The sequence below is a fragment of the Carcharhinus amblyrhynchos genome, chromosome 11 (assembly GCF_965287045.1).
Source record: "Carcharhinus amblyrhynchos chromosome 11, sCarAmb.v2.hapA, whole genome shotgun sequence".
Classification (NCBI taxonomy): Eukaryota; Metazoa; Chordata; class Chondrichthyes; order Carcharhiniformes; family Carcharhinidae; genus Carcharhinus; species Carcharhinus amblyrhynchos.
The window spans coordinates 33,025,749-33,040,868 of NC_137334.1; the positions used below are offsets into that span (position 1 = coordinate 33,025,749).

Here is a 15,120-nt window from a genome sequence, read left to right on the forward strand (position 1 = left end):
AGATCAGCTTGATAGTCAATATCTTTTCCCAAAGGTAGGGGAGTCTAAAACTAGAGGGCATAGGTTTAAGGTGAGAGGGGAGAGATACAAGAGTGTCCAGAGGGGCAATTTTTTCACACAGAGGGTGGCAAATGTCTGAAACAAGTTGCCAGAGGTAGTAATAGAGGTGGGTACAATTTTGTCTTTTTAAAAGCATTTGGACAGTTACATGGGTAAGATGGGTGTGGAGGGATATGGGCCAAATGTGGGCAATGGGGATTAGTTTAGGGGTTTAAAAAAAAGGGCAGCATGGACAAGTTGGGCCGAAGGGCCTGTCTCCATGCTGTAAACCTCTGTGACTCTGGGGAATCAGTGAATGTGGGAAAAACTGTGGGGCATGGTGTAGAAATAAATAGGTTGGACTAAAACCTGGTGTTGTCAGACTTTTTACTGGGCATGGTGTAGTCAGAGGATTGGTGGAGACCCCCAAGTGGTGGTGTTGAGGCTTGAGATGAAGGGAATCCTGTGGGAGGAAGATGGAAGCGTAATTGTAGTTTTTAAAAATTTTCTTGTTACCCCCGATTTGTCATCCGCCCATCACTCAGGCCATTAATACTGTGTACACAAATGGTCACAAGATGGCACTGTTACAGACCTCTTCCCTTAATGAAAAAGTCACAATAATAATCTTGCCGAGGCCAATATTCCATCACCAACACCTAATAATAAGGAACACTTCTGTAGCTACAGTACACAAGTCAAAGCCCTGGAGACCTTTGGCTCATGGTCTGAGTGGTTTCATCTGGTTTTAAACTCCTGCTGCTCTTTTCCTATAGGGTGAGCCTCTGTTTGCTCAATAGGGGAATTTGTACCCCACGAAGCCCACGGCGAAATCTATTGATGATCCCCTGTGGTCATTATAAGTCATAATGCAACTTATCTAGATATGAAATGAGAACAATTGTGTGTCTTATGACAATAATTTCAGTGAATAACTGTTCCTATTTTTCCAAATATACATATCAAAACAACGCTGTATATGATTTCCTCACAATCTTAAGACATTTTTTGTTTTCCCTAATTCACAATTCAAACTTAACCATAATTTCCTATTCTTAGGACAAAATTCCTTTCCTGATCCAAAACTTCAGAACTTGTGAAAGACCTTGACCCACCTTGGACTGATTTGAGGAGAAACTTCTTCCAACAAAGGCTGATTTTGATCTTTACCTACAATTGAAATTTCCATTTCATCAGACATTCTGTCTGACTCTGACTTGGACATAAACTCTGAGTTTCACTTGTACTAGTTTCTGCCATGACTTTTACGGGAATAACTTTCTTTTGGTACTCATCCCCTATTTGACTCTCTTTCTGTCTTGATACTTCCTCTTCTACTGACTGTGCTAAATGTGGCTTCAGCGATAAAAACCGTGTAGCAGATTGTATTCCAAGAAACAAGACAGCTGCTGGTAGTAGTGCGAGGAATGTTATACTAGGGCAAGGACATTGTGTTGTGCAGGTACCTTTGTAGGTGGGAAATTTAAGCACACTCTAACACAGGAGTTCAATTAAATAGCACTTTACTGTATTTTTATTGTTGCAAAGCCTGTTCCACATAAGCGAGCTTCTTCAAAAATCATACAGAAATCAGGCAACCAGAAACTGAGTTTGTTGAGTGCTAACTTCTCCATATATTTGACTGGATAGTTAAGCAATTTAACAGTGCAATTAAACCAAAACAGACAGTAAATCTCTTAGTTAGTACTTGAAAAGTTAAGGCCCTACCAGGGTTGGGTTCTCAGACAGTCCCAGTTCATATTCCAATTCAACATCACACACCAAACAAAGCTCAAAGCTAGGTAGTCAAATATATTTTCTCTCAGATAAAAGCAAAATATTGTGGATGTTGGAATCTGAAACAAAAACAGAAAAGGCTGGAAAACCTCAGCAGTCTGAAAGCACCTTTGGAGAGAGAACAGAGCCAATGTTTTGAGTTTGGATGATCCTTCGTCAGGGCTCCATAGCTGCAAAGGTATCAATGTTGGCTTCTTTTCCACTACTTGACATGCACTACATTTTTTCACTGTTTCTCTATATCATTATCTAACCCTGGCTCCCAAACAGAGCTCCTCATTAGATTCATCAAATACACCCTAATGTTGATCATGAAGACCACAGAGCAACCATTTGTATTTTCCAGGGATTAAAACTCTAGCTACCCACATGGCACAACCTTTATTAATTGGCAACTCATTATTACACATGAAAAATGTCTTTGATTTCTAAATACAGTGATAGTCACCCATTTGTGATATCTACACCCTTGTCAACATGAAGTCCCTATAAGTTATTCTCACAATGTCATCTGGTGTGGCTGGCAATTAATCCAAATACCAAAAGAAAAATACATTTTCCTTGTTGACTTCCTTCTCCAATGGAGACAATAATCTAGACATCACATCAGCATTACAATGATCTCGCAATCATTTGTTTTTAATTTCATACTGGAGACTTTGGATTCAGAATAGTTGTCAGTTGTTTGTTGTCAATTATGTTTGTGAAACTATGAGCATACAGGTACTTTCACAAGGACAACGCTTCATGTTCTGAGCATAATTTCACTCACTAGCACTGATGGTGTGAGGGGCAAATGCCAGTGGTCTTTCCTTACCACTAGCCAACACATGATGGACCATAACATGCTAGCTTGATCTCACCATAATGTACAAGCATCGTACCCTCTACAAGTTGGCTTCTATCCATTTTGATGTATTGTCACACTCCTTTATCCAATTCCGCAGAATATCCTTCTTCAAGAGTTAATTCAATGGATGCAATAATGTTGCCAAATTTGATATTAATTTAATATTATAAATTATGAGGATCAAAAAGGATTGGCGTTCAGAGATGTTCTGAGGGTGCATTTCTAATTGCTTGAACCTTGACACATCCTTGTCTGCCCTGTTACCCAAGTATTCTACAGAATTTTTAACTACTTTACATTTGTGTAACTTCACCTGAATCCTTTTCCCAAATGAAGGTTTTGCAAATGTTCACTTCCATGGCACACGCTGACCAGGTCATCATTGACATTTTGCATTACCAGCCTGACCCCGGATTATCGCCAGTCTATGGGGAGGTAGATTATTGTCTGCCTCTCCTCCTCTGCAATCCAGCAGACAGTCCAGCTGTGCTTCATTAAACCATGGGGTGCTTCTTTTTGTTGCTGTCTTCCTGGCGTGACTGCTTGTGTGTTCATTGTTAAAGCTTATACAGAGCTCTCCTTCAAAGGGAGTTCAGCTGCAAGCAGTTTGGGTAAGTCACGTGCTTTTGGATTCATTCCGATGAGATAACATAGAGGCTGTTCTGTTGCCATTAGAGGAGGGGGAGGCAAAAGCAACTCTGCAAGAGTGCTGATCAGGAAGAACACCGCAAGAGTGTTGATCAGGGAGAGAGTGGGTGATTGGGGAGGAGAGTAGTGATGGGAAGGATCTCTGCATAGTTGGTGATCGGGGAAGGGGTGGCGATCAGGGGATCATTTGCAGTGATAGTAATGGGGGTGTGATGATTCGGGAGGGTGGGGATCTCTGCAGGGGGTGGGTGGGGGCCTGATGTCTGTGGGGCAGGGAGAAATAGCCATTGAAGGTGGCAGGCTGGCGGGGGGGTCATGTCCATGGGGTGGGCGGGTGACTGGAGATTCCCGGCATACTGGGAGATCAGGGTACCTGTGCAATGGTGCCCCAAGAGCTCAGCAGCCGGCTTTACTGGCAATATTAGGCTCTGCCCATCCCTTCCTGGTGAGAATCGCATGACAGCTCCTGATTTGCGCAGAATGCCAAAAATTCACATTCCTTACTTCGCTGAAAAAAACCACCGTGAAAACTTATTGTTTCTTCGCCTGTTCAACAATTAAAATTTTCTCAGAAAAATTCCGCCCTCTCGTCTACCAAAAATATGGAGTACCTTCGCCATGTGAAATGCAACAGTTTAAAACGCTTCACCACCACCTTCTCAAAGCGATATGGATGGTCAATAAATAATGCACATTTTTCCAATCTAAAATAATTACTTTCCATAACTGAAACAGTAAAAAGAAATTATAAAAGGTGCCATTTGATAAGTCTGGATACTCTTCTTCTTTGTACTCCTATCCAACTGTTCAAAGTCTTTCAGTAATTACATGGAAAATAGCTGCCAACATTATGTATTTATCATTATCATGAGGTGCAATACAAAAAATGTGTAATTATATCTACTAAGTATTTTTATGCACCAAAAAATAACTTTCCTATTACCTTGCATTTTAAGGCCTTTTTATGACCAAACTTTTTCCTCAGTTGTTCAAACAACTGGACTCCATTTAATGGTAGCCTTTTAGATTTGAGCAGAGGGATTGCTTCACTCAAACTTGTCCACCATTGAGTTTTCTGAAACGTGTTGAGGAAATTTTCCAGTTCTATACAGATAACATTATAGCTGTAAACATAACATCAAAACGAGACATTTTAAAACATGGACTAACGTGCAGTTCTGTGTAAACTTTCAAACATTCTAAGAATCAAAGTAAAAAAAAAAATTTCACAAGATCCAGCAGACAAAAGTACTGCCTAATGTGGGACTAAACTATTTAGGACAGGAAATCTCACGGACTGAATTTTCAGGGTGGCGGGCTCATAAAGAGTCAGCGGTAAAACACATCTCTGCCAAGTTCAGCAGGCCCAATGACATTCCAAGCTCTAATAAGTGCCGATTGACAGTAGGTCGGCACAGTGGTTAGCGCTGCTGACTCATAGCCTAAGGACCTGGGTTCAACTCCAGCCTTGAGTAACTGTCTGTGTAGAGTTGTATGTTGCCCTTGTGTCTGTGTGTTTTTTCTCCAGGTGGTCTGGTTCATCCCACAGTGCAAAAGTGGGCAGATTAGGTGGATTGGCCATGATATCTTGGGACACTAAGAGTCAATTTATATGTAGGTTAGGGGGATTAGGGGTAAAATATGTTTTGTTACGAGGATAGGATTATGGGTATAGATAAGAGTTGGTTCAGACTCAATGGGGCAAATGACCTCCTTCTGCACTATAGGGATTCAATAATTCTATGAAGATGGGACTTCCACCTATCACCAGAAAGAAGTCCTGCCTTGGAGAGCTGCTGGTCAATCTGATTAGCAGGGTGATGGGGAAGGAGGGAAGGTCTGGGGGGATTGCAAGGTGAGCGTTTGGGTTTTGGCGGTTGGGAATAGAAGTCCAGAGGTCACTGGGCCCTGAAGGAAAGGTGCCCCAAGTAAGAAGGGGTCTTCTGCTGCACACATATCCAACTCACCATGCAGCCTGGGATTGACCTTATTGGTCCACATTCAGTTTGTGCTGAGTCATCTAGTTTGAGATTTTACCGGCCCTCTGGGAATAGACTAGGAAGTTAAAGGCTGGTATGGACTTGCATTGCATAAAGAGGGAAGTCCAATGTATGCATTATGTATGATATTTCAGAACAACAATGGTTTGACTGCCTGCTGGCTGGTAATTGCAACCTAAACAAAATGGGAGAAGTTGTCAGTGGGCAGCTACTTAAAAGGGCTGAAATTGACATTGACTCTGGAAGTAGGCTGTAATCTACCAATTTGCATATTTAATATCAGCACATTTGACTGCATGCAAGAGGGGGGCTGCCAACTGAGTTATATTAAAGGGCAATTAACAAATATTTGAGTAGAACTTTTGGAAGTTACTTGATGCACAGGTTTCCTGAAACTCATCAGTGAAAGCCAAGTGTGAGGGTCCTGGGAACTGAGGGAGCTGAACAAATGGCAAATAAAAAGTCCTGTAAGTACTCAGGCGACACACATGCTTCCTTATTTAAGTGATACGATTTTGCCAGCTGGACTTGTTCCAAGTGTGCGCTTTCAATATCTTTGAGGAAGTTTCCAAGACTTTGGAGGCTACCCTGGAGTTTTGCGCATTTCACCTGCATTTTTAAGCTGCCAAAGGATGCAGCTTAACCTTGGATCTCAGATGGGCACCAGGATAAGTTGCAGCAGCAATAGGAGCAGCACACTTCTCACTGATATGTCATTCCACAGGTGACAAGGAGAGAGCACAAAGGTGCTTGTAGGAGATGAAACACAGGGTTTATAGGCAGGGGATCAGTTTGCTGAACTTTTTGCAGCCTCCTGGAAGAAGATCTCCTAACAAGTGGACCTGGTGGGCACACATGTCCAATGGCTGTCAAAGTTACTACCAATGTTCCCTCTAAGTTGTGTGCCTGCTTGGAAACCTGCAAGTTCCTGTGTGGATGGTGCACAATTTAACCCTTTTAAGATACTGTCAGTGCACAGCCACACAAAATGTTTATGAGGGCTGTGCATCTAAACAACTTGATTGTGCATGACAAAAAAAGAATAGGAGAGTGTGTTGGTTATCACCTCCTTCAACTTCTTCATCTCTGGTTTCTTGCAAGAATCCACAGGAGATATTTGCACAATCTCACAATGTACTGCCTATAAATGTGTTTCACAGCTAATTGATCCCATTTGGGGATTTGTTCACTCTGCAAATGATGAGACTAGTCAGAATAAGTGAGTGCTCAACTTTGTCACACTGTCTGGGTTCCCACAACTACAGGAAGTCATTGACAAACAGATGTGGCAATGAAGGCATCTCCAAATCACCTTGGGGCCTTAATCAACAGAAAGGGCTTGCACTCCTTGTGCAGCTTGTATGCAGACACAAAAAGGTCATCATGCACAATTGTGATAAACACTCAGGGAACTGCCATGGTGTTTTCACATTGCACCAGTCGTCTTCTCAGGCTCTCCACATATATAAGTAGGGTCATCAGCTTGTTCCTTGGAAACAGTGGCTATCCATTAAAGACTAGCTGATGACACCCATTAGGGGCCCAGATATTGATGTGCAGGAGAAATACTATCAAATAGCATTCAGGATGACAATGATGCTCTTTCAATGCTTGGACAGAATACACTTTAGTATGTACTAGAAACATATTGAGAATGATAGTGGTGGGCAGCACCTTGCACAACATAATGCAGCAATGAAGATTGGAGCTTCATAAAGAAGGTGCTGGTACACTGTTTGTTCGGAGGAGGAGGAGTAGTAGTAGGAGTAACTTGATGTAGTGAGGGCACCAGTTGTGGTGCAAATAGCTGCCTGGGATTTATGGGTGGCCTAATTAAGGTATCTGCAGTTTCAGGTAGTTCAACACTAAGTATTTATTAACCACTAGAAATTGAGGTACAGTAAAGGTCCAAGCTAGGAACAAACACCATACTGGGTTCTGCATAGGTCTCTGAACAGACTACAACTCTCGCTAAACTCTGGTCATGTGACCCTTTACATCACACCGTAAGCAGTGTTGTACCCAGTCCAACGTTAACCCTTACTGTACTGCACTATCCCATTAAGTATTTACCCAATGTATTTACAGTACATATTTACATTACCATTACAGTATCCCTCCTCCCCAACACAAGTCTGTCTTTTCAGATTCAGGTAGATCTGGAGGCTTGGCGAATTTTCCATATCATGTCCTGGAAATATTTGGAGTGTAAGGTTCTGTTGATTTGGGCAAACTTTATTGATTTGGAAGTGGCATCATAAGTTATCTTTCTGATACTTGGTTGTTTTCTTCTAATTCCATCTTTATGCTCATTGGAGTTGAAGTGCTCCTTATCTGCTCCTGGTCTGGTCTCTTCAAGGGCTATTGGCTTATCTCATTCTTTCCAGAGAGAGTGTTCACTCTATTCATCTGTGGGACAAATCCAGTATTTCTTTCTTTATTGGGTTCATGGAGATCATTGCGGGAGTTTACATTTCAAAATTGGAATATTCATTCCCATTTGTTTCACAGTTTTACCCAAATATTTGATTAATCTTTTATTTTCCAGTTTTTTTCTTGCACTTAAGAATCTTTTCATTCTGGTAAGTTCAGTTGTCTTTGTTTCAGAGTTATTTGCAGAACTCTTATTTAAGCTTAATGAATATGCCTGGGCATTCAGTTCTTTTTGAAATGTTACTTCCACAGTCATTGACTATTCCTTATATTCTTTCAACTCACACATTAGATCCTCAATCTGTTTCTTAGAATTTTCCTTATCTGCTTTCAAAGTCTGGATTTGTTCTTCCATTCCGCACATTTCATCCTTCTCAGCATTTGATCTTTCTGTTTCTTTCAAAGCCTTTGTATACCTTTGTGATATTTCAGATATGTGTTTGTTCAGATTTTGAACAGTTTGGTTCATTGAAGATCTTAGTTCATTATGCATTTCCAAAGGAATATACTCAGCTTGAATCTTGTGTTTCAAGTCTTCCCAGTTCAGCTGTGATATGAACATTTTCTGATCTTATTTTTGAATTTTTATTTCTCCACCTGCAACAGAACTTTGACATGGTCCTTCATTTCCACTTCACCTTAGCCAGGTCGGACTCTGGTAAAGACTTAACTTGTTCCAGTTCTGTAATATTTGATCAAAAGTAGGATGAAGGGCTATGGGGAAAACGCAGGGAAGTGGAGTTAGGATGAGGTGGAAATCAGCCATAATCATATAGAATGGCGAGTGGGCTCAAAGGGCTGAACTGCCTATTCTCACTCCTTGTTCCTATGTAATGGCTTGCAGCCATGAATGCTCTATGATTTTCCCTCAATCACAGTCACATGGCTCAGCACTTCCACCTGCTGTTGCAGTTCAGGAACTGCATCAGCATTTACAAAAATAATTAATTTTAACACTTGCAGTTAGTTCTCTGCCTTTCTGCCGCTATTGTGTGGTTTGTTTGGGTATTGTCTTTTGCATCTGTCATAGCCTTTGCATCACTCCAATTTGGTCTGGTACTGTTGATTTGTTGTCCATGGTTGTTTAAAGTTAATTGTTGGTACAACTTTAAATGTTGCACAGGATTCAAAAATGGAATGAAGTCTTGCATTAAGAGTTCAGGGAGCTAGGCAGTAGATTAAGAAGGAGCTCAATGGTTGTAATCTCTGGATTACCCCTGGTGCCATGTGCTAGCGAGTATAAAAAGAGGAAAATAGGACATATGAATGCGTGGCTCAAGAATTGGTGAAAGAGGGAACGTTTTAGATTCCTGGATCACTGGGATCATTTCTGGGGAAGTGGGACATGTACAAACACGATGATCTGCACCTGACCACACTGGGGTCAGCATCTTTGTGGGTACTTCTGATGGTGCTGTTGGGAGGAGTTTAAATTAATCTGGCATGGGGAAGGATCTGCTTATTGTATACTTATCCCAGTTCAACACTGGCACCTCCACATCATGGGGAAGGGATGCAGAATATTTGTGAAATAGAGTCATATCATGCTATAGTAAAGAAAACAAGTCAGAGTGAGTTCAATTATGTTGACTGTCCGCAGAATTAGGCAAGGCTGGATGATCTTTAATGCTAGGAATGTAATAGGTAAGATGGATGAGATATAAGTGTGGATTGACACATGGAAGTGTCAACCATGGACAACAAATCAAGTGTGATATTGTTGCCATCACAGAAACATAGTTGAGGGAAGGGTAAGACTGGCAAATCAACATTCCGGGGCATAGGATCTTTCGGTGAGACAGAGGAGGGTGTAAAAAGGGAGGTGGTGTAGCACCATTAATTAAAGAGTTAATTACTGCAATAAAGTGAGATGATGTCTTGAAAGGGTCTTCAAATGGGGCTATATGGCTGGAACTTATGAATGTTAAGGTGGTAGCCACATTACTGGGAGTGTATCATGGACCCCCAAAGAATTAGGGGCAAATAGAAGAGGAAACATGTAGACAAAGTTGAGTAAGAGTAACAATTGGGTAATTATAGGAAGGGATTTCAACTTTCCCAACATAAATTGGGATAGTCAAACTGCTCAGGCTTTGGAAGGAGTGCATTTCTTGAATTGTATCCAGAGGAGATTTTTGTATCAATATGTGGAAGGTCCAACATGGGATAACGCAGTGCTGGATCTGGTTCAGGGAAGGAGGCTGAACAATGTTCAATGTGGCAGTAGTGATAGCAACCACAATATAGTATGAGTCATAGTCACTGAAGTTTACAGCATGGAAACAGGCCCCTTGACCCAACTTGTCCATGCCGCCCTTTCTTTTTAAAACCCCTAAACTAATCCCAATTGTCTGCATTTGGCTCATATCCCTCTATACCCAACGTACCCAGGTAACTATCTAAATGCTTTTTAAAAGACAAAAAATTGTACCCACCTCTATTACTACCTCTGGCAGCTTGTTCCAGACACTCATGAACCCCTGTGAAAAAATTGCCCCTCTGGACACTTTTGTATCTCTCCCCTCACCTTAAACCTATGCCCTCTAGTTTTAGACTGCCCTACCTTTGGGAAAAGATATTGACTATTTGGCTGATCTGTGCCTCTCATTATTTTATAGACCTCTACAAGATCACCCTTCACCCTCCTACGCTCCAGAGAAAAAAGTCCCAGTTTATCCAGCCTCTCCTTACAACTCAATAAATCAAGTCCCAGTAACATCCTAGTAAATCTTTTCTGCACTTCTTCTAGTTTAATAATATCCTAATATTTAATAATAGGATGACCAGATTGCACACAGTATCTAACTGTGGCCTTACCAATGTCTTGTACAACTTCTACAAGACGTCCCAACTCCTGTATTCAACGTTCTGACTAATGAAACCAAGCATGTCGAATGCCTTCTTCACTCTGTCCACCTGTGACTCCACTTTCAAGGAGCAATGAACATGTACCCCTAGATCTATTTGTTCTGTAACTCTTCCCAACACCCTACCATTAACTGAGTAAGTCAATCTACCAAAATGCATCACCTCGCATTTGTCTAAATTAAACTCCATCTGCCATTCGTCAACCCACTGGCCCAATTGATCAAGATCCCGTTGCAATTGGAGATAACTTTCTTCACTGTCCACTATGCCACCAATGTCAGTGACATCTGCAAACTTATTAACCATGCCTCCTATATTCTCATTCAAATCATTAATATAAATGACAAATAACAGTGGACCCAGCACTGATCCCTGAAGGACACCACCTCAGGGATCAGTGGTTCAAATTTGTTATGGACAAGAAGAAAGATGGCTTGTAAAAGACGGCTTTGGATTGGGGGAAGTCAGATTTTATGAAAATAAGATAGGATCTGGCCAAAGTTGACTGGGAACAGCTCTTTGCTGATAAGTCTACAACAGAGCAGGAGGGGGCATTCAAAAAGAGCTGGGGAGAATATATGTCCAACATGTATCCTTTAGGGGGGAAACGTAGAAGCAATATATTCTGGATGTCTAGGACAATTCAGGAGTAGATGAGGAAGAAGAGAAAGGCTTTTAGCAATGCCAAAGGGAGCAATACAGCTGCAGCCCTAGAGTAGTATAAGAGGGAACTTAGAAAAGCAATTTGAAGAGCAAAACAGGGACATGAAATAGGACTTGCGAACAGGATTAGCAACCCCTAAGAGGTTAACCAGGGAAAGAGTAGGGCCCATTACGGACCAAAGGGGCAATCTGTGTTTGAAGCCCCAGGATACTGGAAGGGTGTTAAATGAATACTCCTCTTCAGTCTTCACTCAGGAAAAGGAGAACATAAGTGCAGAATTCAGGAAGAGGGACGGTGTAGAACTTGCACAGTTTGACATAGGAAGTGGGGAGATACTGGATGCTCTGACAGACATAAAAATAGATAAGTCCCCTTGTCCAGACAAATTACATCCCAGGCTGCTTTGGGAGATGAGGCAGGAAATTACAGGGGCTCTGACACAAATTTGTAATTCCTCTCTGTCCATGGGAGAAGTGCCAGAGGACTGGAGGACAGCTAATATGATTCCACTTTTCAAGAAGGTGTTAGAGATGAACCAGGAAATTACAGACTCGTGAGTCTCATGTCAGTGGTAGGGAAAAAAAAATGGAGAAAATTCTGCAGAGGATTAATATCTACTTGGAAAAACATGGGTTAACTAAGGATAGTCAGCATGGTTTTGTCAGAAGGAGGTCATGTGTGTTAATGATGCTACTGGTTCTCAGTGAATCTGATTATTTATTTATTAGTCATAAGTAGGCTTACATTAACACTGCAGTGAAGTTACTGTAATTTTGTCTGTGAGAGTGTGACTAACAGCTGGAGGAATTAACAACTCTGGTTAGTTACAATTCTCCAATGTAAACATTTGCTTAGAAAGTTTAACTATAACATACTTCCACTGATTGAACTTTATTAGTTTATGAACAATATTTGATCAAAGAATTTGCAAAAGGTAATGTCATTGGAAAGAAATTATTAGGGTTAATTCAATGAGTTAATACAATACTTGGAAAAAACTAGGAGCAAACAGAAACAGATGTAACCTAAATGTTTAAAATAAACTCAACTGATTCAGCAAAATCTACTCATCTGTGTCTTATCAGCAATAATTTTGTTGTTTGATCACATATATCTAAATCATTTGGTAAAAGGCTGCTATAACTGTTCAGAAGAGATGTCCATTCAAATCATTGAGGGGAAAAACAGTTTTAAAAAGTCACACAATTAAGCTGGAAATACACTTTAATAACTGTATATTGAATTAAATACTTGTTCTGCTTGTTTCCTTCAGTTTGAAACAAAATTAATGTCATTTTGGTAAAGCCATCAGTTGATCATTGCTTGGTGACACAATATCAGGACAAATTTTATATTTAGAAACAGTACCGGGAGACACGTGACCAGACCATTTTGCTCAGAGAATAATTGGATATGTCGATAGGCAGAGAGCAAAAAAAAAGGAAACTGAGGAAAATGTAAATGAAAACAAAAATGCTGGATAAACTCAGCAAGTCTGGCAGCATCTGTGGAGAGTGAAACAGTTATATGGACTTGAAATTTTAACTCTGTTTCTCTCTCCACAGATGTTGCCAGATCTGTTGAGTTTATAAAGCATTTTGTGCTTTCATTTCAGCTTTCCAGCATCTGCAGTATTTTGCTTTTATGTAAATGAAAACAGTGGAGTGTACAGGGCAGGTTTTGTAATGATAGGAAAACTATGTTTTTTTAAAACCAGGTTCTTACCTACCTTTTCCCATCAAACTTCATAATTGGTATGGTATGTTGACCCCTGAGTAACATATCAGGTTTGAACAATTGTTTCAAATAGTACATAGCCTGGGTCTGGATATCAGTAAGGGCAGCCTATGGCAAAACAGTGATAATAATAAAAAACATAAATGATCTATAATTTATTTACTGTATTACAGAATTCAACCTGGCAAAATAAAATTCCATGTAAAATTGTGCACTGTAACTTCTTGTTCTCTTTCCCATCATTCCTGAAAACAATCACTCATGCAGAAATAATTTCAATATGCCATTAACCCTTTGATTCCTCACTCAAATGTGGTTTCTCATGTGTGTCATCCATCGTTAGCACATTCACATTCCAACACAACCCACTGGACAGTGGACTGCATGACTACTGTACGCCCTACATCTAAAGATTCTCAGAGTTTGAGGAGAAATGTGGAGTGGGTCTAGGCACTTGATGGTGAGCTTTCACTTGGGCTTCCACCCAGTAAAGATCAATGCATGATGTTGAAATCTGAGGGCCAAGTGCCTACATGTTGGAGGCAGCTCATACTGTCACTCACTCTCTCCTTTTCACTTACAGGAGCCACTCAGAACAGGCCAAGGCCTGAGCCACAGGTATCTTGTCTAGTCTCAACAGAAGCTCTAACCCTAGTCTGGAGAGGAGCCAGGATAGAGATTTGGAGGAGAGATGTGCACCTGTGCCCCACCAACCCAGAGACATGCAACTCGGGAACTCTAAGATAGGTGATCACTGCATGGACACATGTCTGGAGCAGGAGGAGGTAGGGACAGTTGAGTTTCATGTGACTGAGGTCATCCAAGGCAACAGGGTCAACTAATCAGCATTCTGCTTCCACCCTTGCTGCAGTTGTTGAAGATCACCGTGAAGAAGTAATACAACAGGGAAATTAAGAAATATTGATCACAAATTTTATTTATTATCACAAGTAGGCTTACATTAACACAGCAATGAAGTTACTGTGAAAATCCCCTAATCGCCACATTCCAGTGCCTGCTCGGGTACCCTGAGGGAGAATTTAGCATAGCCAGTGCACCTAACCAGCACGTCATTCAGACTGGAGGAGGAAACAGGAACACCTGATGGAAACCCACACGGACATGGGGAGAACTTGCAAACTCCGCACAGATAGTCATCCAAGCCTGGAATTGAAACTGGGTCCCTGGAGCTGAGAGGCAGCAACGCTAGCTTCTGTGCCACCTTGAGTTGATTGTCACAATTAGGAAATTTGGGCAATAATAATCACTTTCACTTCAATTATTGAAGTGAAATGACAGCAAGATTTTCCAGTACTGCTCTCCATGATGGGTTTTAATTCCCTTCAGAGGCCAATGTGAAATGGATTTGCATCCTGCTAATGGGATGCAGATGGATGCCTGACTGGAATCTTTCCCTCCCATGTCTGATTTTTCCATGATGCCAGTGGGAAAACGCATCTATCCAGAACATGCTGAACTAATGCGGCATGCAAATATCAGGATTTAACTTAAGAAAGTCTTAGTCAGTTTGTGAACATCTAAGGAGAAGCTGGAGGTCTCCAGCTATGGATCCTGGAGCACCATAGACATTGGTAGCTGGAGCTTCAACCATGTGGGATCTCTGTGAAGTAGCTTCCTGAAAGTGGGAATACTCCAAACAGCAGCTATGCTCAATCTTGGATCTTTTGCAAGGAACCTTGCTCAATCTTCAGATCTTATTCAGGGGTTTCACCATGGGATTGCATTGTCCAGCTGCCCAATTGCAGATGGAAGGCAGCAAGAATTTCTGTTAGATGACAAGGGCCTGTTGGTGTTGGTGGAGGGGGACGCGCATTGCAGTGATAAAGGTTAGGAGAGGACTGAAGTGATGGTGAATGGGTGGAGGCCTTAAGGTTAGCTGGGTGCATAAAAAGAGTATGAGTGCAGCAACGCAGTAAATGGGACTGAGGGGAAGGCTGGAAAAGGCCATGATGGGTGCCCAGTGGGTGCTGGGGTTTGGGGGGGGGGGGGGGGCAGCAGGGGAGGGGCTGTATGTGTAGAACTTGGAAGAATTGCATGCAGGTGTGAAGGTGCGGGGGGGGGTG

At 41.5% G+C, this 15,120-nt stretch overlaps 1 protein-coding gene across 1 annotated transcript in view; it reads right to left on the reverse strand.

Moving 5' to 3' along the window:
• Positions 1–15,120, reverse strand: part of ankar (ankyrin and armadillo repeat containing) — a 107,690-nt gene that overhangs the window by 72,560 nt on the left and 20,010 nt on the right. The window contains exons 6-8 of the mRNA XM_080198352.1: positions 13,029–13,144; positions 4,278–4,458; positions 1,827–1,895 (exon numbers count right to left, since the gene is read on the reverse strand). Of these exons, the coding sequence (XP_080054478.1) occupies positions 1,827–1,895; positions 4,278–4,458; positions 13,029–13,144 (366 nt within the window). The remainder of the gene's footprint in view (positions 1–1,826; positions 1,896–4,277; positions 4,459–13,028; positions 13,145–15,120) is intronic.